Below are 26,000 nucleotides of genomic sequence, written 5' to 3'. Positions count from 1 at the left end.
TCAGGTGCCTCCAGATCACCCTGCAAGAGAGTGTCCTTCCAATTCGTCGCAACTTCCCCTTCTTCAGGAAGCTCAGGCTCTTCTTCGCCTTTGAGCTATTGAGGAGGTTCCCTTGAACCAGCGGGACACAGGCTTTTATTGCTTATTTTCTAGTCCCAAAGAAGACGGGGGATTTGCGACCCATACTGGACCTCAGAGCCCTCAACAAATTTCTAGTCAAAGAGAAATTTCGGATGCTATCTTTACCAACCTTATACTCCCTGATGGATCAGGGAGATTGGCTATGCTCTCTGGACCTCAAAAAGGCATACACTCATATCCGGATTCATCCAACCTCTCGCAAATATCTTCGATTCAGGGTGGGGAATCTTAATCTACAATACAGAGTTCTTCCTTTCGGACTCGCCTCATCCCCCAGTCTTCACGAAATATCTGGTGGTGGTGGCTGCAGCCCTCCGTGCCCAGGGTCTTCAAGTTTTTCCATACCTGGACGACTGGCTTATCAAGGTCCCCTCTCAACAAGGGGTTATTGCAGCGACCCAACAGACTATTATGTTCCCCCAAAGTCTGGGGTTCAAAGTCAACTTTCCAAAATCCCAGCTGACTCCATCTCAGTCTCTCCAATTCATTGGGGCCACTCTAGACACTGTCCAGCTCAGAGCATTTTTACCTCCACCATGTCGGGATACCCTCATTCACCTTTGCCATCAAGTGTCTCATCTCGCATCAATTTCAGCAAGACAAATGATGGTTCTGCTCGGTCACATGGCTTCTACAGTTCACGCGACTTCTTTTGCCAGACTTCACCTTCGCATACCTCAGTAGACCCTGGCATCTCAGTGGCTATCGACCCGCTTTCTCAACAAATTACAGTAACTCCTTCGTTGAAGCAGTCTCTCCACTGGTGGATGCTCTCTTCCAATCTTTCCAGAGGTTTACTGTTCCACAATCTCCCTCATCGGAAGGTTCTCACAACAGACTCGTCAACCTACGCATGGAGAGCCCATCACGACGGACTCCATATCCAAGGTCATTGGACTCCTGCGGACCGTCTTTGTCACATCAATCTGTTGGAACTCAGAGCGATTTTCAATGCTCTCAAAGTTTTTCAACACCTTCTTCATGACAACATAGTTCTTGTCCGGATGGACAACCAAGTCGCCATGTACTATGTCAACAAACAGGGAGGGATGGGATCTCACTCCCTTTGTCAAGAAGCTCTGAAGCTCTGGAATTGGGCAATCCATCAGAATATCCTTCTCAGAGCAGCATATATTCAAGGTCAGCACAACTGTTTGGCGGACAAATTGAGTCGTCTTCTGCAACCACACGAATGGACACTCAATTCCTCGCCTCTACGTCAGGTGTTTGTTCGTTGGAGGACTCCTCAAATAGACCTCTTTGCCTCTCTCCCCTCAACAACAAGCTGCCTCAATTCTGCTCCCAAATATACTCTCCTCAGTGTCTCGAGGTAGATGCTTTCCTTCTGGATTGGACGGGTCAGTTTCTCTATGCCTTCTCTCCATTCCCTCTGATTCTCAAGACAGAACATGCCACCATGATTCTGCTAGCTCCTCAGTGGCCCAGACAACCGTGGTACTCCCTTCTACTTCAACTCAGCACCAGGGAGCCTCTGCTTCTACCAGTTTTTCCCTCTCTGCTTACTCAGAGTCAAGGGTCCTTGCTACATCCCAACCTGCAGTCTCTACACTTAAAAGCTTGGTACCTTTCAACCTGACGGACTCTTTACAGTTCTCTCAGTCTATCCAGGATATTTTGGTAGCTTCCAGAAAGCCGTCCACTAGGCAGTGTTACGGCCAGAAATAGACTAGATTTTCTGCTTGGTGTTCCACTTGCCATATGGAGCCAATGTCTACCTCCTTGGCTGCTGTTTTGGATTATTTACTTCATTTATCATAGTCTGGACTCCAGTCTACATCTATCCGAGTCCATCTTAGTGAGATTGCTGCTTTTCATCAGCCTCTTGATGGGAAACCTCTGTTTGCACACCCTGTGGTTTCCCGCTTTATGAAAGGACTTTTTAATGTTCATCCACCTCTCAAACCACCTCCAGTGGTCTGGGATCTCAATGTTGTCCTGGCTCAATTGATGAAGCCTCCATTTGAACCAATTGATAAGGCTCATCTCAAGTACCTTACTTGGAAAGTAGTTTTCCTAATTGCCCTCACGTCTGCTCGAAGAGTCAGTGAGTTACAAGCTTTGGTTGCGAATCCACCTTTCACAGTTTTCCACCATGACAAAGTGGTACTCCGTACTCATCCCAAATTCTTGCCTAAAGTTGTGTCAGAATTTCACATCAATCAAGCTATTGTTCTTCCAATATTTTTCCAAAGCCTCATTCTCATCCTGGAGAAGTAGTTCTCCATACTTTGGACTGCAAGCGCTCCTTGGCTTTCTACTTGCAACGCACTCAACCTCACAGAACAGCCCCTCAACTTTTCATCTCCTTCGATTCAAATAAGTTGGGCATCCTGTCTCGAAGCGAACCATCTCCAACTGGATGGCTGCTTGCATCTCTTTCTGCTATGCTCAGGCTGGTCTCCCTCTGCAGGGTCGAGTCACGGGCCACAGAGTTTGAGCAATGGCGGCGTCTGTAGCTTTCCTCAGATTAACTTCTATTGAGGAAATCTGCAAGGCTGCTATTTGGTCCTCGGTTCATACTGTCACCTCTCATTACTGTCTGGATACTTTCTCCAGAAAGGATGGCTATTATGGCCAATCTGTTTTGCAAAATCTCTTTTCTTAACTTGCCAACTCTCCCTCCATCCCATTATGCTTAGCTTGGAGGTCACCCACTGTTGAGAATATGCTGCCTGCTTGTCCTGGGATAAAGCATAGTTACCTACCATAACAATTGTTATCCAGGGACAGCAGGCAGATATTCTCACAACCAACCCTCCTCCCCTGGTTGGCTTAGCTAGGTATCTGAACTGAGGTTCCTCACAGGAGACGCGCGCCCTAACTCGGGCGGGAAAACACTTGCGCATGCGCAGTGCAGCACTCGGAAGCTCTTATAAAGATCTTCAAGCAAATCAGCTTTCGAGGTTGTCCGCTTCAGGGCTCCATCGGTGACATCACCCACTGTTGAGAATATCTGCCTGCTGTCCATAGATAACAACTGTTAAGGTAAGTTACTGTGCTTTCCATGCTTACTTGAACTGATTGAAAAATTTGGAAAATTTTCAGGATAAGATAAACTGGAGTAAATCAGAATTTCTTCCACTAAATGTTCACTGTACTAAAGGCTTGTTTGATTCATTCCCCTTTCTAGGGAAGGAGGATGGAATAAAATATTTAGGTATTAGGATAAAAAATACGCTGGAAGATACAATGAAAGACGCAATGAAAAATTTTATTACAGAGGGTAACAAAAATGTTCGAGCAACGGAATCCTTTAAATCAGGGGTGCCCACACTTTTTGAGTTTGCGAATTACTTTTAAAATGACCAAGTCAAAATGATCTACCAACAATAAAATAATTTTAAAAAAAACCCCACAAAGCACACTGAAAGGCAGAGAAAATGTTAATTATCATTCATATTCCAGGTTTTTTTCAAAGAGGTCAAGGCAGATGACTCTATGCAATGTCACCTCAATAACAGCCATACAAAAATAGACAAATATACCCCCTCCCTTTTTACTAAACCACATAGAAGTTTTTAGCGCAGGGAACTGCGCAGAATGCCCCATGTTGCTCTCGACGCTCATAGGCTCCCTGCGCTAAAAACCGCTATGTGGTTTAGTAAAAAGGGAGCCATAGTGCAAAATATAGACAGCAGATATATATTCTCAAAACGGACACATTTTGATCACTAAATTGAAAATGAAATTTTTCCTACTTTTGTTGTCTGGTGATTTCATGAGTCTCTGGTTTCACTTTCTTCTTCTGACTTCTCACTTCACTCTGGCTGCACTTCTTCTTCTGACATCTTCTGGCTTCAGCCCACTCCTGCATCCAATATTTCTTCCCTTCTTTCAGCCTCTTATATGCTTTCTCTCCTTCAGACCTAATTCTTCCCCCAACTTTTTCTTTCTTTCTCCCTGCCCCCTTCTTTCTTTCTTTCTCTCTCTCTCCATGCCCACTTTCTTTCTGTCTCCCTGTTCCCTCTTTCTTTCTGTTTCCCTTCTTTCTTTGTCTCTGTCTCCCTGCCCCCACCCCTTCTTTCTGTCTCCCTGCCTGCCCCCTTTGTTTCTTTCTCCCTGCCCCCCCCAAGCCACTAGGTTTGCTGCAGCTACCAGGGAACAGGCCTCCAAGCCATCGCCGCCCCAAGCTCTGCCTGCACCAGCGTTCCGCTCCCCTTCAATTCTGATGTCGGAGAGGAAGTTCTGGGCCAGCCAGGCAGCGATTGGCTGACCCAGAAATCCCTCTCCGATGTCAGAATTGACGTCTGGGAGAGGAATGCTGGTTAGCACGAGGCTTCTGCAGGCCCAAATCTCCGGACGCCCAGGGCCGAGGAAAAGAAAAGCCAGTCTATAAATCCTTCCAGTCTCCTTTCAGCACGGCACTTACGAAAATGCATAGCCCCTCCCCTCAACTTCCCATTTTCAGGCTCAAGATGCCAGAGCAGCAGCAGCAGTTCTTGCATTTTTGGGCAGAGCACCTCTTGCTCCCTACCGCCTTTCTCCAGTCTGGCGATTCCACCAGGGGCAGCCGGCACTCAGCGCTCCAGGATCATGACTTCCCTAGACCTCCCTCCCACCTTCTCCCGAAGGAAGTGACATCATCCCCCAGTCTATCAAAGATTGTCTACGGGAGAAAGTGAGAGAGGGAAGACGGGTTCTGGCAGTCAGGCAAGGAAGGGCGCAGCGAGAATGGGTGTGCGTGAAGTGATGACTGGTGGGGAACCTCAGGGAGAGGAAGGCTGATCGGCCAGTCGATCGGGACGGCAACACGAGTCTATCACGGAACCCGGAATGGGCTCCGCGATCGACTCGCGTTGCTTTCCCGATCGACCAGTCGATCGACGTATTGGGCACCCCTGCTTTAAATCTTTCTTGGTGGGGGAGAGTACAAACTATCAAAATGATGATATTGCCTGTGGTTTGTTATCAAATGGGTATGATACCAATTTTTTTCAGGGATCTTTTTATAAAAAAATTAATCGTATTCTTACAAAATTTATTTGGCTGGGTAAAATTCCTAGAATCGCTTTAGTATCTTTACAAAAACCAATTTCAGAGGGTGGGGTAAATTTTCCCAATTTTTATAGGTATCATCAAGCCTATATTTTGCGCCACGGTATGTATTGGGTCCTCCCAGAGCTCATTGATAATACCCCAGATTGGTTGTGGTTGGAATGGCGACTCATGTTTCCTCTACGTTTATGTCATGTTCTCAGTATCAAAATGCTTAGACTGTATAAAGAAAACAGAATATTAATGGATACATGGAAAACCTTACGATATGTAAGTAGTTTAACATCTATTCCAATCTATAAATCAACAAATCAAACCATATGGCTAAACTCCAAGATACAAATTGGCGGATTTAAGATCATCTGGAAGCATAGTATCTTTACAAAAGCCAATTTCAGAGAGTGGGGTAAATTTTCCCAATTTTTATAGGTATCATCAAGCCTATATTTTGCGCCAGGGTATGTATTGGGTCCTCCCAGAGCTCATTGATAATACCCCAGATTGGTTGTGGTTGGAATGGCGACTCATGTTTCCTCTACGTTTATGTCATGTTCTCAGTATCAAAATGCTTAGACTGTATAAAGAAAACAGAATATTAATGGATACAAGGAAAACCTTACGATATGTAAGTAATTTAACATCTATTCCAATCTATAAATCAACAAATCAAACCATATGGCTAAACTCCAAGATACAAATTGGCGGATTTAAGGTCATCTGGAAGCATTGCATTTTAGATGTCATTTCAAATGGTAAACTGCTTGATTTTTCACAGTTGCAACATAAATATGTTCTTAATAAATCACAAAGCTTTAGATGGTTGCAACTAAAGCAGGCCTTTCAGATAGGGTTCCCTGAATGGAAAAATTTTAATACGCAATATAGTTTGGAATTCTTATGTTTTCAGGTGGACTTCCTGGGACATGAGGCCGCACAGTGGTATAAATTGATAAACGGATTTGTAAATAAAAAACCTAAAACTGGTCTTAGGGATATTTGGAGCATTGAGATTAAGCATCAAATTTCTGCGTCTCAATGGCCACAAATTTGGTCTTGGAGGATGAGATGTACACTGTCCGCATCTATGAGACAAACTTGTTTTTTTCTTCTACATAGAGCATTTTGGACCCCAGTTAGATTACAAAAGTTAGATAGCTCTAAGTCTTAATAGATGCTGGTATTGTCATCTTGAAGCAGGGACTCTAGATCATTTATTATTCAATTGTCCATTTATCTTGGCCTTTTAGAAATCAATATGGGGCCAAATAACTTGTTTATTGGAAAATCCTGTAGCATTATCTTATGATACAGTTCTATTTGGTATGTCAATGAGAACAGAGGGCCAAATTTCATCTAAAAATAATAGGCTTCTATTGATTATGACTGGGGTCGCCATACAACATATCACAAGTAATTGGAAGAATTGGAGTAGACTCAATTACAGTTTTTGGTGGAATTCGTTATGTCACATTTATAAAATGGAAAGAACCATAGCCATACAAAAAGGGAATTATAAGAAATTTATAGAGATCTGGGGGCCATTGACAAATTATTATTTTTTTTTTTATAAATCTTTATTCATTTTTGATTCTTACTTCAAGTGAATTATAAATAATAAAACAATTTTCACAAATCACTTGTATTTACAATCAAATATTCTTATAAGATAAAATAAATACCCCCCTCTTTATCAATATTCCCATTTCCATATGATACATATTCCCCATCCCAACCCAAATATAAACTACCCATGTGCTTAAGATATCTGATCATTAGAGTAAATAGTCAATGGTCCCCATATTTTTTTAAAATTATGAAAATTCCCTTGTTGTAACGCTATCATCTTTTCCATCTTATATATGTGGCAAACTGAATTCCACCAAAATGTATAATTTAATTTAGTATAATCTTTCCAATTTTGAGTAATTTGTTGCATGGCGACCCCTGTCAATATTAATAATAACTTGTTATTATTTGCAGAAATCGGATTCTGAACTCTCATTGCTGTACCAAATAATATAGTGTCATAAGAGAGTCCTACATGATTTTCTAATCATTTATTAATTTGGGGCCAAATTCATTTCCAAAAAGCATTTACGCAGGGACAAAAAAAAAATTAAATGATCTAACGTTCCAACTTCTAATCTACAATGCCAGCATCTATTGGATCTAGTGTTATCTAACTTTTGTAAGCGTGTAGGGGTCCAAAAAACTCGATGTAACAAAAATAACCACGTTTGACTCATAGATGCTGACCTTGTAGACCTTAATCTCCAAGGCCAAAATTGTGGCCACTGAGATGCAGAAATTGTCTGTCCAATCTCAATACCCCAAATATCCCTAAGGCCAGTTTTCTTTTTTTTATTTAAAAATCCATATAATAATTTATACCATTTTGCGGCTTGGTGTCCCAAAAAATCCACCTGAAAGCAAAGGACCTGCAAACTATATTGAGTATTAAAACCCTTCCATTCAGGGAACCCTACCTGAATAGCCTGCTTCAATTGCAACCATTTAAAATATTGTGTTTTGTTTAAGCCAAACTTATGTTGCAATTGTGAAAAGCTAAGCAGTGATCCATCTAAAATAACATCATTCAATGTCCGTATGCCTGCAATTATCCATTGCTTCCAGACGATTTTAAATCCGCAAATTTTGATCCTGGAGTTTACCCAAATGGATTTAATGATTTAGAAATTGGATCTGGTGATAAGTTACTAATATATCTTAATGTCTTCCAAGTATCAAGTAAAATTCTATTATCTTTGTATTTCCTAGGCAATTTTATACTAACTACATATTCTAAATGTAATTGGAACAGGAGCCGCAATTCTAAATATAACCAATCAGGTATATTTTCCATGAGATCTGGGAGGATCCAATACATACCCTGTCTTAGAATATAGGCTTGATGGTACCTATAAAAATTTGGAAAATTTACCCCTCCCTCCATAATTGTTCTTTGTAGTGATGCTACAGCAATTCTGGGTCTTTTACAAAACCAAACGAATTTTGTAAGAACATTGTTTAACTTTTTATAAAATGACCCCTGAAAAAAATATTGCTATCATACTCATTTGATAACAAACCACAGGCAATATCATCATTTTAATTGTTTGAACTCTTCCCCACCAAGAGAGATGTAAAGGATTCCATTGCTCACACATTTCTGTTATCTTTCTTAATAAAAGTTTTTCATTTTCTTTCACTGTGTCATCAATTGTATTTTTGATAATAATACCCAAGTATTTTAATCCTTCATCTTTCCATATAAATGAATATGAGTCAAATAATCCTTTGGTACAATGAACATTAATTGGAAGAACTTCAAATTTACTCCAATTAATTTTATATCCAGAAAATTTTCCAAACTTCTCTAGATTGACAAATTATTGTAATGAATAGATACCATTTTTCCATTATAAATACAATGCAAATGAGAGGGTGGAAGGGGGGGTTTTCAGACTTTTATACTAATTGTCTAGATCAAAAGGAAAGAAAATTTTATAGGATTTATGTGAATGTATAGGATATAGTTGGGATGGGAAGGAGGGATTACATTTTATCATTTATTATTAATGTTGAATATGATGGAAATTCAAGTGTTGTATTCAATTTCAAGTGTCATTTATTGATACACTTGTTGTAAGTAGCATAAATAAATAAAGATTTACCCAAAAAAAAAAAAAGATGTTGATGAGCATAGCTTATCTGCCAAAAGGCTAAGCAGAATACAAGCATCGTGTCCAGAATACGGCTGCAAGAATAATCACTGGCGTATCTTGCTTTCAACATATTTCTCCAGTGTTGAAACAGCTGCATTGGGTGCCTGTCATATTTCGTATTGAATAAGGTTTTGACAGTAATACATCATGCAATACATATGGAGAAGTACCATGGTATTTAATGCAAGCTTTAAAGAAGTATTTATCAACTTGTTCATTGCACTCACAATCAACAATGAAGCTATCGTTGACAGCAATCTCTGTTTATGGAATGCTTTGAGTGGCTCTTTGAAGCAATGTAAAGATTTGAAATCCTTCAAAAAAAATCTTTGAAAACACATTTATTTGCCAAAGCATTCTTTTAGATTATAAGATGCATCTCTCATATGTTTATGTGTCTACATTTTTGTATAGATGTATTATGTTTTATTTTTTGCAAGATGTATTTCATTGTTTTATCCTGGTTTTGTGTATGTGAAGATTGTAAACCGCTTAGGTTATAAGCAGTGTAGAAATTTTTAAAATTAAAAAATGTACCTTTTTGTTGAGTTGATGATTCTCTTTCTCCAACTCCAGCAGCTTTAGGTTGCCTTCTTCCATAACCAGGGAGGCATTCCTAAGTTCTTGAATAGTGTTCTGTAGTTCCTGGTTGTCCTTTTCCAGTTTCAGAATACGGCTGGATGCAGACTCATTCAGCTCAAATACAAATGACTTCCTGGATGCTGAAACAAAGTCAGAGAACTAAATTTTTAAGGTATTAATTTCTCGCACCACAGGAGACTTGCATCCAACATAAACTCATGATGAGTATTCTTGCTGGTATACAGCACAACTTTTAGTCTCAGCTGGATTTTCTCACTAAATTTTCTTTAATTTTTAACCTCTATTGTGTGGCTATTGTCCTTTCCATTTTATAAATGTGACATAAAGAGTTCCACCAAAAACTGTAATTAAGTCTCTTCCAGTTTTTCCAATTACTCGTAATCTGTTGTATGGCAACCCCTGTCATAATAAGTAGAAACCTGTTATTCTTAGATGATATTTGGCTCTTAGCCCTCAGTGACATGCCAAACAGTACAGTATCATACAATAATGCCATACAATAATGCCGTGGGCAGGAGGGCCTGGGATCCCTTCTGGCCGTATTTGAGGGGTGGGGTGGGGGGCTCGCCTTCTGGCAGTAGGGGTTGGGCTCCCTCCTGCTGGTATTGTCGGGGATGGGGGGGTGCGCCTCGGCAGGAGGGATTGGGCTCCCTCCTGTCAGTATTGTCTTGGGGGGGGGGGAATTTGAAGGGGGGTGCACCTCGGCAGGAGGGGTTGAACTCCCACCTGCCGATATTGTCGGGGTCCAGGGGGGAGGTGGATCGCGATAGGAGAGATTGGGCATCTCTTCTGCCATGATCGTTGCCGGGGGGAGGAGGGAGGGAGGGGTGGATTTTGTAACTGGTGTTTTTGACAGACGCCGGTTTCAGAATCCAGCTTTTAGGCGAAGGACTGGCCCCCGTCCTTCGCCTAAAAGGTCTTGTTTTGGGCGTTTGGGACTTGGGCAATTTTTGGGTTGATAATGTGTTCTATGGTTAGACGTAGTAGTGGTCTGGGCGATTAAACTGTTGAACGTAGAGATAGGCCATTTTCAAAAAAAACCTCTCAGTTTGGACATTTTTTTTTGAGAATGGACATTTTCCCTGCTGCTACTTTCAACGTTTAGGGCCTTAGGCCAAAAGGGGCCTAGACGTATTTTTTGATTATGCCCCTCCACGCTTTCTGTGCTTAACTTTCATTTTAACCAGTGTATTTTTTCCGACTGTTTTGAAAGTTATTTCTCTAGAATGGAATACAAATTTTAATAAACCTGAAAAGTATTGTGTCCTTATTTTTGTTTTCCACAGATCAGTCAATCTATGGGCTTAAAATGATGGGAAAAGGCTTAAAATTACACAAGTTTAGATGAGTGAAAAGATGGGCACGTTGATTTTCATTTAAAAAGATTACCGTATTTTCACGCATATAACGCGCGCGTTATACGTGTTTTTACAAACCGTGCATAGCCTTGCGCGGTATACGCGTGAGCGCGCTATATAAAATTTTTTTTTACATAGTTCCCCCCCCACGCACCCCCACCCCGAAGGACCGCTCGCACGCACTCCCACCCGCACCCCCACCCTGAAGGACCGCTCGCACCCCCACAGCCTCCCGACCCCCCCACCCCATCATGTAGAAGCTCCTACCGGTGTCCTGCTGTTTCCTCTTCCAGCGGTTCGCCCTTTCTCTAACGTCAAGCCCTCTTGCTCCGCCGACTCCCCGAAACGATCGGGGCAAGAGGGAGCTCAAGCTCTCTTGCCCCAGTCAACCGCGGCACCCCCGACACGATCGGGGCAAGAGGGAGCTCAAGCCCTCTTGCCCCTGCCAACGGCGGCACCCCCGACACAATCGGGGCAAGAGGGAGCTCAAGCCCTCTTACCCCCCGACACGATCGGGGCAAAAGGGAGCCCAAGCCCTCTTGCCCCGCCGACTCCCCAACTCCTCGACAATATCGGGCCAGGAGGGAGCCCAAACCCTCCTGGCCACGGCGACCCCCTACCCCCACCCCGCACTACATTACGGGCAGGAGGGATCCCAGGCCCTCCTGCCCTCGACGCAAACCCCCCTCCCCCCAACGACCGCCCCCCCAAAGAACCTCCGACCGCACCCCCCAGCCGACCCACGACCCCCCTGGCCGACCCCACGACACCCCCACCCCCCTTCCCCGTACCTTTGTGTAGTTGGCCGGACAGACGGGAGCCAAACCCGCCTGTCCGGCAGGCAGCCAACGACGGAATGAGGCCGGATTGGCCCATCCGTCCCAAAGCTCCGCCTACTGGTGGAGCCTAAGGCTCCTGGGCCAATCAGAATAGGCCCGGGAGCCTTAGGTCCCTCCTGGGGGCGGGGCCTTGGGCACATGGTCGGGTTGGGCCCAACTACACAAAGGTACGGGGAAGGGGGTGGGGGTGTCGTGGGGGTCATCCAGGGGGGTCGCGGGTCGGCTGGGGGGGCGGTCGGAGGTTATTTGGGGGGGGCGGTCGTTGGGGGGAGGGGGGTTTGCGTCGAGGACAGGAGGGCCTGGGATCCCTCCTGCCGTAATGTAGTGCGGGGTGGGGGTAGGGGTCGCCGTGGCCAGGAGGGTTTGGGCTCCCTCCTGGCCCGATATTGTCGGGGATTTGGGGAGTCGGCGGGGCAAGAGGGCTTGGGCTCCCTTTTGCCCCGATCATGTCGGGGGGGCAAGAGGGCTTGAGCTCCCTCTTGCCCCGATCGTGTCGGGGGTGCCGCGGTTGGCTGGGGCAAGAGGGCTTGAGCTCCCTCTTGCCCCGATCGTGTCGGGGGGCAAGAGGGCTTGAGCTCCCTCTTGCCCCGATCGTGTCGGGGGTGCCGCGGTTGGCTGGGGCAAGAGGGCTTGAGCTCCCTCTTGCCCCGATCGTGTCGGGGTTGCCGCGGTTGGCTGGGGCAAGAGGGCTTGGACTCCCTTTTGCCCCGATCGTGTCGGGGGGCAAGAGGGCTTGAGCTCCCTCTTGCCCCGATCGTGTCGGGGGTGCCGCGGTTGGCTGGGGCAAGAGGGCTTGAGCTCCCTCTTGCCCCGATCGTGTCGGGGAGTCGGCTGGGCAAGAGGGATTGATGTTAGAGAAAGGGCGAACCGCTGCAAGAGGAAGCAGCGCAGGCGCAGGGCTCACGGAAGGGCCGGGACCGCCAAGAGAAAGCAGCAGGACACCGGTAGGAGCTTCTACATGATGGGGGGGGGGTCGGGAGGCTGTGGGGGTGCGAGCGGTCCTTCAGGGTGGGGGTGCGGGTGGGAGTGCGTGTGAGCGGTCCTTCGGGGTGGGGGTGCGAGTGGTCCAGCGGGGGGTGAATCGGACATGGGGGGCATCAGGCTTTCAGGGTGGGGACAGGACTTCAAGGGGGAGAGGACAGTCGGGGCGGGCGAAAGGAGAGTCGGGGTGGCCAGAGGAGAGTCGGGGCGGGCGAAAGGAGAGTCGGCCAGCATGCGCGGTATACGGGTGTGTGCGGTATATAAAAATTTCTGTACATAAATTTGTGTTTTCCGCGCGCTATACCCGTGTGCGCGTTTTACACGGGTGCGCGTTATCTACGTGAAAATACGGTACATTCATAAGGCAGGACTAGCACAACTCTTCATTACCGTCTGAGAGGTCAGCACTCTTTGAAAGCTGTTCTAGCTCCCAGCCCAAGTGAACCGACTCATTCATGCTCTGTTTCTGTGCAATCTCCAACATCATGTTCTCTTCCAACAATTCTTCAATTTTTTTCTTGTCTACATCCCGATCCTATGCAAATAGTGTAAAATGAGTAAGTGACGTAAAATTTCATGCTTGCAACTGTGAACATATCTATGTTGTCAGCAAGGTCTGAGTGGCATGATTACTTTATATCCAATTATTTAAGTATTGTTAGCCTTACAAAAGACATATTGATGTCACACCCATACCCTTTACTTGACTACCCTTATTTTTTAAGTCCAATCACAAAAACATTTTTTGGGAGAGCAAAGAGCGAGAGGAGCTGTTTGCTAATAGACCTGTACAACAAACAGTAGCCAGATAAAGGGGAAGAGAGGTAAATTATCGAAACAGCTACAAGAAAGCAATAATATTACAGTATAACACAAAATATAAGGGCATGCCAAATTTGGTTTTGAAAAGGAGTAGACTTAATAAAATATACTTTTTACAAAAAGTGGTTAATGACCTATTAAAAACTCTAAAACTTACCAGTTCCATGTCATGAATTTTTGACTTTATCTGCAAGTTTTCTTTCTCCAACTCATGCAACTTGTCACTACGTGCCCGGACCACATCTAGCTGCTCTTCCAACATGGCTTTAGTTTCAATCAGAACGATGTTGTCTTCTCTGAGCTCCTGCATAAATAAACTGGATCATTGGCTGAGTCTTCTGAACATCAGATTTCATTACAGTGACTTTAACTGAAGTGGAAGGCAGTAAATTCACTGTATATTTCACACAACTGCATTATCAAATTCCATAGTGCAACAAGTGACACAAGCTTCCATTGATCCAATTATTTTGTCTGATCATGGAGGAGTGTTGATTACACTTACACTAGATAATAATGAATACAATAGATCATTATGGAGGTTTGATAATACATTGGTTTTAGATTCAACTTTTCTTGAAGAAATTAAGTTAAAAATTTTGGAATTTTTCCAAATAAATACCTCAGCAGATATTAATGCGGAAATCTTATGGGATGCATTTAAAGCTACTATAAGAGGTAATATTATTGGGAGCGGAACTAAATGGCTGGGTAGTGGAGTTGCTCTGTGAAGACAAGCTATTTGACAGAGATCATAGCCAGAAAAAATTCAAATTTCACTCTGAAAAGTGAGGTAGAGGTGGATAATGGCTTCGGGAAAGCAAAACAAAAATTTGGCGGCGGGGAGCAGCTCAGGAAGCGGGAAGCGATCGAAACTTGATACGGCTTCACCGATGTCAATTCCGTTGCCGCCGGAGGATGTAGAAAATAAAGACATAATGAAGGAAATACAGGCGGTAAAGGAAATAGTATTGGAATGCGCTAAAAATATAAAAGAAGTGAAAGAAGAGGTGGTATGTTTATCAAATAAACTGCAAGCAATGGAATTGAAAGTGGATCAAATTGAGAAAAGAGTGGAAAAGTGTGAGGAGGAAAGTATAAAGCACATGGAACACAGTAAGGAAATTGAAGCACTTAAAAGGGAGCTGGAAGATTTGTCCAATAGGGAACGAAGGAGCAATTTAAGGGTGCTTGGGGTCCCGGAGGGAATTGAAAAGTCGGATCCGATTGGATTTTTGATTAATTTTTTGCCCAAAGTGCTCCCGATGCAAAACAAGTTTCCATTGGAAATAGAACGTGCACACAGGGTCCCAACGAGATTATCAAACAGCCAAAAAGGACCACGTCCACTGATCTTTAAGCTACTTAGATATCAACAGGTAGCTGAAATAATTAAATTAGCTAAAGATAATAAAAACTTAAAGTGTCAGGATTCAAAGATTTACATAGTGCCTGACTTTGCCAGAGCAACGGCACAAAAGAGAAAGCAGCTATTAGACCTGAGACCACAGCTGAGAAGTCTGGGAGCTAGATATGGGCTCATATACCCGGCAACTATGCGGGTCACTTATAAAAATAAAACTTTGAATTTTGATACTGCAGATAAACTTAAGGAGTTTTTGGAGCAGTGTGAATCACCAATGGCTACTTAATAGAGACTTGGATGGAAGTATTTGTGTTCTTGGTTGAAATGTTTATTTTTGTTTGGAAATTTCTATGTTAAAGGAAGAAAAAAGAAAAAAAAAAGAGTTAATAGGATTCTGAAGGCATGGCTGCAGTTGGATTTCAAATACATTCCACATTCTATCTTGTCATGAGGCAAATGGAATGTAGCCTGCAAGAGTATAAGAGATGCAATATTACAGACCTTTTAAAGGACAGAGGTTAATAAGATGGATTGTACTGACTTGCTGTTTGGACAGACAGACTGAGAAACGATAGAGGATTGTGCAAAACAGATTGAAGGAAATAAGTTCTAAATAGTATTGAGAAGATATAAACTACAAGCAAGAGGACATTAAATAGAATGGATCTGCAAGCAAGATGAGAGTTAGACTGTGACTTTGTAAGCCTTACAATTTTCATTTGCATAAAAGGGGAAGTCAGCTGTGATATATGGAATAAGACATTGTAATGGAAATTCTCTAAATGCAGCAGAGGATTTTTTGAAGATGGTTCTGGTATATAGTTGGCCTGACCTTAAAATAAAAATGACAGAGCTACGATGGTCAAAAAAAAAAAAAAAAAAAAAAAAAAAGGAACAGGGTTTGTATATGTAGAATGTGAAGGATCTATGATTGGCACCACAAGTTTGAAATTGTGGTCATTGTAAATCTTTATGCAAAACAATTGGAAAGGAGATTTAAGGTGGATCAAAAGATGAGACTGAGAATGTATAAACAGTAGTGTGAGAGGATAGAATTTGATATGGATCTGCAAGCAAGAGGAGATTTGAAATGAGACTTTATGAGACATATAGCATCTTATTACAAGAAAAGGAAATTTGTTGTTATGTATGGACTATAGTTTTAAAATTGCAAATCTATTAATGCAACAAGAGTCATAATATTGTTGTTTGGGATAAAAATTGGTCTGAACTTAATATAAATAATGGTGGATATACGAGGAGATTAAAAAAAAAAAAAATTAATTAGAAGTTTTGGTAAAAGCGAAGGATGTAGGAAAGTTTGGATGTTATAATATAAAGCATATGATATAAGAGAATGTTGTGAATGGAGTGGAAATTAAAAGGGTAGCAAATATGCTAGTGTGGAAATGGGTATGGAATGTTAGGAGGGTTATGTTAAAGGGATAAAAATTGTTGTTTTGGGGAATTTATTGACTTTTTGAATAGGAAAAGTTAGGAAAAAAGATTTCCATTATATATTTAATAATATTTAAAAGTGATATTTAACTTGAGGGAATGTGATGTAATCTGACATGAAAGATGGATGTGGTTTGGATGAATGTAATTTTAAAATATGGTGTGATTATTTATGTATTTCAATAATATCTTAATGGAAATGAGTGAGTAGAGAAGGGAGGGTTCATGAGAGATGGGGGAAAGGAAAGGAAAAAAAAAAAAAAGAGGTAATCCTTGATAAAGAAGTCTTGTGTGATAAAATGATATTCATTTTAATATGATAATGATCTGGCTAATGGTTTTAAAATTATAAATATAGCTTGTGAGGAGTTTATCTATTGCCTAGTCAAGGTGTGCGTTTCAAAGTTGGCAAGTAATTTAAGGGAGGGATGGGAGGGGGAGGGGATTAAGAATATGGGAAGGGGTATAGGGGAGGGGATGGGTTCTAATAATAATTTTAAAAAGGGGAAAAGAGGTTATAATATTGATGTGAAGAATATTATTGATTATTGTTTTGATTTGATATAATGACTTTAAAAATTTTTTCAATAAATGTTAATGGTCTCAACCACCCGATAAAAAGGAAAAAAGTATTGCTATATTTAAAAAAACAAAATGCGGATGTCTATTTCATACAGGAGACTCACCTTAATGGAGATGAATCAAAAAAGCTAATTGGTAATTGGGTGAGAGATTGCTTTTTTGCACCGGCGGTGGGGAAAAAAGCTGGGGTAGCAATTTTAATAAATAAAAAATGTTCAGCAGGATTTAATATGGTGAAAGCAGATAAATTAGGAAGATGGGTGCATGTGAACATGAGTATGGGCAATAATACTGTGGCGCTATTTAATGTGTACGTACCTAATTCGAATCAAATTGAATATTTTAAAACTCTACAACCAATAATTTTACCACTGGCTGCTAATAATTTGATAGTAGCAGGAGATTTTAATGCTGTTGTGGACCCTTTATTGGATAAAAAACCTAGTAAAATTTTAAAATCTTTAGGGTTGGATAATTTTATAAATTCTTGCAATTTAAAAGATATATGGAGAATTCTTCATTTTAATGATCGAGATTTTTCGTTTTATTCACATGTTCATAAATCTTTTTCTAGAATTGATTATATTCTTGTTTCTGATGGGCTAATACAAGATGTTACACAAGCCTCTATAGAACCAATAATTTTATCAGATCATGGAGGAGTGTGGATTTCTTTAAATTTTAATGACCCGGATAATGGTAGGCCTGTATGGAGATTTAATAATGCATTGCTTGCATATCCAAAATTTTGTGAAGAATTTCAATTAAAAATGGATGAATATTTTCAAAATAATATTACAGAGGAAATATCTACAGAAATAATATGGGATGCTTTTAAAGCAACAATGAGAGGGCAAATTATATCATTTTCAGCTTATTCTAAAAAACAATTAAATAAGCAATTTACGGAACTGGAACACGAAATAAAAGATTTAGAATTAAAATTGATTAATAAGTGGGAGAATTCTACGTTGCAAACTTTATTAAAAGCAAAATATAAATATAATGAGATTTCTTCTAATTTGGCTAAAAAAAATATTATGTGTCAGCAAGCTTTGTATTATGGTAGTTCAAATAAGGCGGGAAGATTATTGGCTAATTATCTTAAAGTGAAAAAAAGAAAGATGAAATTGAATGCAATAAAAGATGAAAAAGGTGAAACTCATTTTCAGATTGGTCCTATTTTAAAACAGTTTTTAAATTATTATAAAAACCTGTATTCTTCTGAGTCTTATTTAAATAAAGAAAAAGATGGTATAGTGTTTTTAAATAATATTGAAGGTCCGAAGATTCCTGATCATATAAAAAGAAGTTTGGAAAATCCAATATCTTTACAAGAATTACAAACAGCATTGAAATCTCTTAGAGTAGGGACCGCTCCAGGTGGTGATGGTTTTACGGTAGAGTTTTATAAAGCATTTCAAAATACTCTTTTACCTCATTTATTAAATTTATATCAGAATCAACTAAAGAAAGGTTGTATATCAGGCACTATGGCAGAATCATTAACTATTGTTTTGCCGAAGCCAAATAAAGATCCCATGTTGGTTTCAAATTACAGGCCTATTTTATTGATAAATGTAGATGGTAAATTATTAGCCAAACTTTTGGCTACACGTTTGGCAAAAGCTCTTCCTCACATAGTTGGTATGCATCAAACAGGGTTTGTTGCTCAGAGACACTCTTCTAATAACACCAGATTGGCATTGCAAATGTTATATTTAACAAAAGAAATTGGAGATCCGGCTTTTTCTGTGTCTCTAGATGCAGAGAAAGCTTTTGATCGTGTGGAATGGACATTTATGTATCAGGCCATGGAGTGGTTTGGTATTGGTTCGGGATTTATACAAATGATTAAAACTCTGTATAGCTCTCCTGTTGCTAGATTATATATCAATAATAATTTTTCTGATTGTTTTAAATTGCAAAGGGGAGTTAGACAGGGATGTCCTTTGTCTCCTTTACTTTTTGATATAGTGCTTGAACCCTTATTATTAGCTATTCAACAAGAGGAGGAGATACAGGGTATACCGCATAAAGATAAAGAATATAAAGTTTCTGCATATGCGGATGATATATTACTTCATTTGAGGAATCCGGAAACAACCATTCCAAATTTATTGGTTTTGATTGAAAGATTTGGAAAGTTTTCAGGATATAAAATAAATTGGACTAAATCAGAAGTTCTTCCTTTAAATGTGCATTGCACAAAAGGATTATTTGACTCATTACCTTTTATTTGGAAAGAAGAAGGAATAAAATACTTAGGTATATGGATAAAAAACACGCTTGATGAGACAATTATAATGAATGAAAAAAGTTTATTGCAAAAAGTAACAGAGTTATGTGAGCAATGGAATCCTTTACATTTATCTTGGTGGGGAAGAGTTCAAACTGTCAAAATGATGATATTGCCTGTGGTTTGTTATCAAATGGGAATGATACCAGTTTTTTTTCAGGGGTCTTTTTACAAAAAGTTAAATAATATTCTTAGTAAATTTATTTGGCTGGGTAAAGCTGTAAGAATTGCTCTAGTGACTTTACAAAAACCAATTGAGGAGGGAGGGGTAAATTTTCCAAATTTTTATAGGTTTCATCAATCCTATATATTGCGCCAAGGTATGTATTGGGTCCTCCCAGAACTCATGGAGAAGCTTCCAGATTGGTTATGGTTGGAGTGGCAGCTCATGTCTCCTATCAGGCTTCGTCATCTGCTTAGCATTAAAATGCCTAGAATAAGGAAAACCAATAGGATATTAATGGACACATGGACAACATTAAAGTATGTAAACAACTTAACTCCTATTACTATTCAAAAATCTACTTGTCAAAATATATGGCTGAACTCCAAGATACAAATAGGCGGTTTTATGATTGTCTGGAAGGATTGGATTGAAGCAGGAATACGTACTTTAGATGATGTTATTAATGATGGTAAGCTGCTGGAGTTTTCACAATTGCAACATAAATTTGGACTTAATAAAAAACAAAGTTATAAGTGGTTGCAATTGAAGCAGGCTATTCAGGCAGGGTTCCCTGAATGGAAGTCTTTAAATACTCATTTTACTCTAGAATTCTTATGCTTCCAGGCAGATTTTATGGGTCACCAGGCCGCACAGTGGTATAAAACATTATCTGGATATTTAAATAAAAAACCAAGGACTATACTTAGAGATATTTGGAGCATTGAGATTAAGCATCAAATTAATGCATCTCAATGGCCACGTATTTGGTCTTGGAGGATAAGATGTACAATGTCTGCGTCTATGAGGCAAACATGGTTTTTCCTGTTGCATAGAGCACTCTGGACCCCTGTTCGCTTACAAAAATTGGATTGCTCTAAGTCTAATAGATGTTGGCATTGTCATCTTGAGGCTGGAACTCTAGATCATTTATTATTTTATTGTCCTTTTATTAATAATTTATCTGGGGTCAAATAAATTGTATGTTAGAGAATCCTGTGGCCCTATCATATGACACAGTTTTGTTTGGAATGTCTATGAGGGCCAAAAGTCAAATTTCATCGAATAATAACAAACTGTTAATGATTTTAACAGGAGTTGCCATCCAACATATAACACATAACTGGAAAGACTATAGAGGATTGAATTATTGTTTCTGGTGGAGTTCGGTTTGTCAGGTGTATGAAATGGAAAAAACATTGGCAATCAAGAGAGGTTATTATAAGAAATTTAAAGAGGTGTGGAGACCATTAATTGAGTATTATAATAAATAAATAATTATATTTATCCCCATTAAATATATGTAGGGGGGAGGAGGGATGGGTGGGTTTTATGACATTATGAGGGGTAATATATGGAAAGGGAGGGAGGGGAGATAGTTTATGGTATAAAATGAATGTAGAGTTTCAAGTGAAGAATGTATAGTATGACTTGAATTATTGTACACTTGTTTGCATAATGTAAAAACGAATAAAGATATTTAAAAAAAAAAAAAAAAAAGAGGTAATATTATTTCTTATTCTGCGTATATTAAAAAACAACTTATTAAACAATTTTCAGATTTGGAAAAAGAAATTAAATTGCTGGAATCCAAATTAATAGATGATTGGAATCACGAAAATTTGCAAACTTTATTAAAGGCTAAAGGCAAATATAATGAAATTTCTTCAAAAATGGCAAGGAAAGATTTGTTTTCTCTGCAAACCTTGTATTATGGAAAATCTAATAAGGCAGGAAGTTTACTTGCAAATTATCTTAAAGCAAAAAAGAGAAGAATAAAAATAAGTGCAATAAAAGATGAGAAAGGAAATATGCATAATCAAACTAATAACATTTTAAATCAATTTCAAAAAATATGGAGACCATTAACTGAATATTGTAAAGAATGATTAATTTTCCCATGTATAGAATTTGATTAGAAGAAAAAGGGATCATATCTCTAAATATTATATAATATATTAATACTTGATTTATAATATGAAATATGGAAAGAATAGCATTTAAAAATTTTATTCATGTATTACTGAATAGAAGGGAGGGGGAGGGGATGGGATATTATTATATTAACTAAGAATTATATAAATTTAGTTTTCTGAAATATTAGTATGAATTTATATTGTTGATGTAACATATGAAAATGAATAAAGATTTCTCATTCAGTATTGATAGGGAGGGAGGGAAGATTATTATATTCAATAATAATTATATTAATTTAAATTTCTTACATAATATTATAACTTTATAAAATATTGATTTTCTAAAGAAATTTTAAATTTGATATTAATCTGTAAGTTAATCAAGTGTGATTATTCAAGTTTATAATGAATTTATTTAAAACACTTGTTGTAACATAAGAAAATGAATAAAGATTTATAAAACAGAATTTTTGGCTTTTTACAAAGAGTTGTATTCTTCCGAGTCTTCTATTGATAAAGTTCAAAAAGGTATGGAATTTTTAAATCTTCTTGAGGGTCCAAAGCTTCCTGATCATATAAAAAGAAGTTTAGAAGAACCTATATCATTAAAAGAATTAGAAACAGCATTGAAGTCTCTTAGAGTTGGATCCGCTCCAGGTGGGGATGGTTTTACTGTGGAATTCTATAAAACATTTCAAAATTCTTTATTACCCTATTTACTAAATTTATATCAGTTTCAACTTAATAAAGGTTGTATTAAAAGTACTATGGCAGAATCTATGGTGATTGTTTTGCCAAAGCCAAATAAAGATCCCACTATGGTTTCAAATTACAGGCCAATATCATTAATTAATGTAGATGGAAAATTAATGGCTAAAACACTGGCATTAAGATTGGCAAAGGCTCTTCCTTACATAATTGATGTACATCAAACAGGTTTCATTGCTAACAAACATTCTTCTAACAATACAAGATTGACATTTCATACATTAAATTTAACTAAAATGATGAATGAACCAGCTTTTGCTCTTTCATTAGATGCAGAAAAAGCTTTATTCATTTTTCCATCTTACATCAAGAACACAATATTACATCATTTAACCTTAAAATCAATCATAAATTTATACCCTCCCTACCCACCCTTCCCACATATTCCCACATATTTTAATCAAAAATGTCATATAAATATTGTATTCTTATCTATTAATCAAATATTTAATATAACTTTATACCCTCCCCCCTATGTATGGGATAAATGGTGTCTAATCATTGCAATAATTTGTCAATGGCCCCCAAATCTTTTTAAAATTGTTGTAATTCCCTCTTTGTATGGCAATTGTTCTTTCCATTTTGTAAATGTGGCACAACGATTTCCACCAGAAAGTATAGTTAAGTCTACTGTAATTTTTCCAGTTACTGGTAATATGTTGTATGGCGACTCCTGTCATGATCAATAAAAGTTTATTATTGTTAGATAAAATTTGACTTTTTGTTCTCATTGACATACCGAACATTATTGTATTATATGGCAATGCTACATGGTTTTCTAATAAACAATTAATTTGGGACCAAATTGATTTCCAAAATGCCATGATACAGGGACAATAGAATATTAAATGATCTGAAGTCCCTGCTTCCAGATTACAATGCCAGCATCTATTAGACTTAGAGTTATCTAACTTTTGTAATCTAACTGGGGTCCAAAATTCTCTACGTAAAAGAAAACAAGTTTGTCTCATAGATGCGGACACCGTAGATCTCATCCTCCAAGACCAAATTCGTGTTAGGGCCTTAACGTGCGGAATAGCATGCACTAAATTGCCGCATGCGCTAGCCGCTACTGCCTCCTTTTGAGCAGGTGGTAGATTTTTGGCTAGCGCACGCTATTCCGCATGTTAAGGCCCTAGCACGAATTTGGTCTTGGAGGTTGAGATCTACGGTGTCCACCAAAAGTGGGTGGAAATCTCGGTGTGTCTTATGAAGCAAAGGTGCAAAATTTGAATCCCACGCACAGCTGCAAAATACCCTCCCTGCGCACCAGCTTTTTAAACACCACCTGCCGCTCCCCCCCGTACAATTGCAAAAACAACCCCCCCTCGCAGCCGCTTCATCTTTCAGCCGCACCACCTTTTTAAACACTGTCTCGCTGCCCCCCAGTGCAATTGCAAAACATCCCCCCCCTCGTCACAGCTACACCACCTTTCAGCTGCACCTTTTTTAAACAAACCCGCTGTACCTTTTTCAAGCCTGGTGGTCCAGTGTATATCCCTCCCTTGATGGCTCTGTATTATTTCCCGGCAGCAGGCACATGAGTCAGGAGCGCGGTGGTCAGGCCCAAGCTATACATGCTCCCGCTTGGGTCCACACTGCTTTCTGAATGGCTGGAGGCAGTTCTCGTGGGACTCGTGAGAACTGCTGGCAGCCATTCAGAAAATGGCGTGGGGCCTGGCGGGAACACAGAAAGCTCACGCTTGACCTCTGCACTCATGACTCATGCACCTGCTGCCCGGAAATAGTACGAAGCTATTGAGGGAGGGAGGGAAGAATTAAAAAGGAACGGGTTAAAAAAAAAAAAGGTACAAGGGGGGAGATATGATTAAAAAAGGTACAAGGGGGAAGATATGATAAAAAAGGTACAAGGGGGGGCTATGATAAAAAAGGTACAAGGGGGGGCTATGATAAAAAAGGTACAAGGGGGGGCTATGATAAAAAAGGTACAAGGAGGGCTATGATTAAAAAGGTACAAGGAGGGCTATGATTAAAAAGGTACAAGGGGGGCTATGATTAAAAAGGTACAAGGAGGGCTATGATTAAAAAGGTACAAGGAGGGCTATGATTAAAAAGGTACAAGGAGGGCTATGATTAAAAAGGTACAAGGGGGCTATGATTAAAAAGGTACAAGGAGGGCTATGATTAAAAAGGTGCAAGGGGGCTATGATTAAAAAGGTACAAGGGGGCTATGATTAAAAAGGTACAAGGGGGCTATGATTAAAAAGGTACAAGGGGGCTATGATTAAAAAGGTACAAGGAGGGCTATGATTAAAAAGGTACAAGGAGGGCTATGATTAAAAAGGTACAAGGAGGGCTATGATTAAAAAGGTACAAGGAGGGCTATGATTAAAAAGATACAAGGGGGCTATGATTAAAAAGGTACAAGGAGGCTATGATTAAAAAGGTACAAGGAGGGCTATGATTAAAAAGGTACAAGGGGGCTATGATTAAAAAGGTACAAGGAGGCTATGATTAAAAAGGAATAAGGGAGCTATGATTAAAAAGGTACAAGGAGGGCTATGATTAAAAAGGTACAAGGAGGGCTATGATTAAAAAGGTGCAAGGGGGCTATGATTAAAAAGGTACAAGGAGGCTATGATTAAAAAGGTGCAAGGGGGTATGATTAACGTTACAAGGAGGGCTATGATTAAAGGTACAATGGGGCTATGATTAAAAAGGTGCAAGGGGGGCTATGATTAAAAAGGTGCAAGGGGGGACTATGATTAAAAGGTTACAGGGGGTATGATTAAAAAGGTACAAGAGGGGCTATGATTAAAGGTATGATAAAGACCTGAAAGCACAGTTACTTACCGTAACAGGTGTTATCCAGGGACAGCAGGCAGATATTCTTTACGCATGGGTGACGTCACCGACGGAGCCCTCGGTACGGACCTTTTTAACTAGAAAGTTCTAGTTGGCCGCACCGCGCGTGCGCGAGTGCCTTCCCGCCCGACGGAGGAGTGCGTGGTCCCCATTTAGGATAAGCCAGCTAAGAAGCCAACCCGGGGAGGTGGGTGGGACGTAAGAATATCTGCCTGCTGTCCCTGGATAACACCTGTTACGGTAAGTAACTGTGCTTTATCCCAGGACAAGCAGGCAGCATATTCTTTACGCATTGGTGACCTCCAAGCTAACAAAGAGGGAGGAGGGATGGTTGGCCATTAGGAAAATAAATTTTGTAACACAGATTGGCCGAAGTGTCCATCCCGTCTGGAGAAGGCATCCAGACAGTAGTGAGTAGTGAACGTGTGAACTGAGGACCAAGTGGCCGCCTTGCAGATTTCCTCGATGGGCGTGGAACGAAGGAAAGCCACAGAAGCCGCCATAGCTCGGACTCTGTGGGCCGTGACAGCACCTTCCAGTGAGAGACCGGCCCGAGCATAACAGAACGCAATACAGGCAGCAAGCCAATTGGAAAGCGTCCGTTTGGAGACAGGACGACCTAGACGGTTAGGGTCGAATGACAAAAAGAGCTGAGGAGATGAGCGGTGAGCCCTGGTACGGTCAAGGTAGTAGGCCAGGGCACGCTTACAATCCAGCGTGTGCAGTGCCTGTTCCCCAGGATGAGAATGGGGTTTAGGGAAAAAGACGGGCAACACAATGGACTGGTTGAGGTGAAAAGCTGAGACCACCTTCGGAAGGAATTTGGGATGGGTACGCAGGACCACCTTGTCATGGTGAAAAACAGTGAATGGTGGATCGGCGACCAGTGCATGCAGTTCGCTAACCCTCCTGGCAGAGGTGATGGCAATTAGGAAAAGCACCTTCCAGGTAAGAAATTTGAGCGAAGTTGTGGCAAGAGGCTCAAACGGAGGTTTCATGAGTGCTGATAAAACCACATTCAGGTCCCAGACGACAGGAGGAAGCTGCAGAGGTGGTTTGACATTGAAGAGACCTCTCATGAACCGGGAAACCAGTGGATGAGCCGTGAGAGGTTTTCCAAGGATAGGCTCGTGAAAC

The 26,000-nt window shown here is 40.4% G+C and overlaps 1 protein-coding gene across 5 annotated transcripts in view; it reads right to left on the bottom strand.

The window, feature by feature from the left end:
• Window positions 1-26,000, bottom strand: part of CCDC88C (coiled-coil domain containing 88C) — a 338,359-nt gene that overhangs the window by 160,268 nt on the left and 152,091 nt on the right. For all 5 annotated transcript variants that reach the window (XM_033951005.1, XM_033951004.1, XM_033951007.1 and 2 more), the window contains exons 11-13: window positions 13,643-13,789; window positions 13,054-13,198; window positions 9,420-9,604 (exon numbers count right to left, since the gene is read on the bottom strand). In XM_033951005.1, coding sequence (XP_033806896.1) covers window positions 9,420-9,604; window positions 13,054-13,198; window positions 13,643-13,789 — 477 coding nt within the window. The remainder of the gene's footprint in view (window positions 1-9,419; window positions 9,605-13,053; window positions 13,199-13,642; window positions 13,790-26,000) is intronic.

This window comes from Geotrypetes seraphini, chromosome 7, assembly GCF_902459505.1.
Source record: "Geotrypetes seraphini chromosome 7, aGeoSer1.1, whole genome shotgun sequence".
Lineage (NCBI taxonomy): Eukaryota > Metazoa > Chordata > Amphibia > Gymnophiona > Dermophiidae > Geotrypetes > Geotrypetes seraphini.
This window is presented reverse-complemented; position numbering and strand designations above follow the sequence as displayed.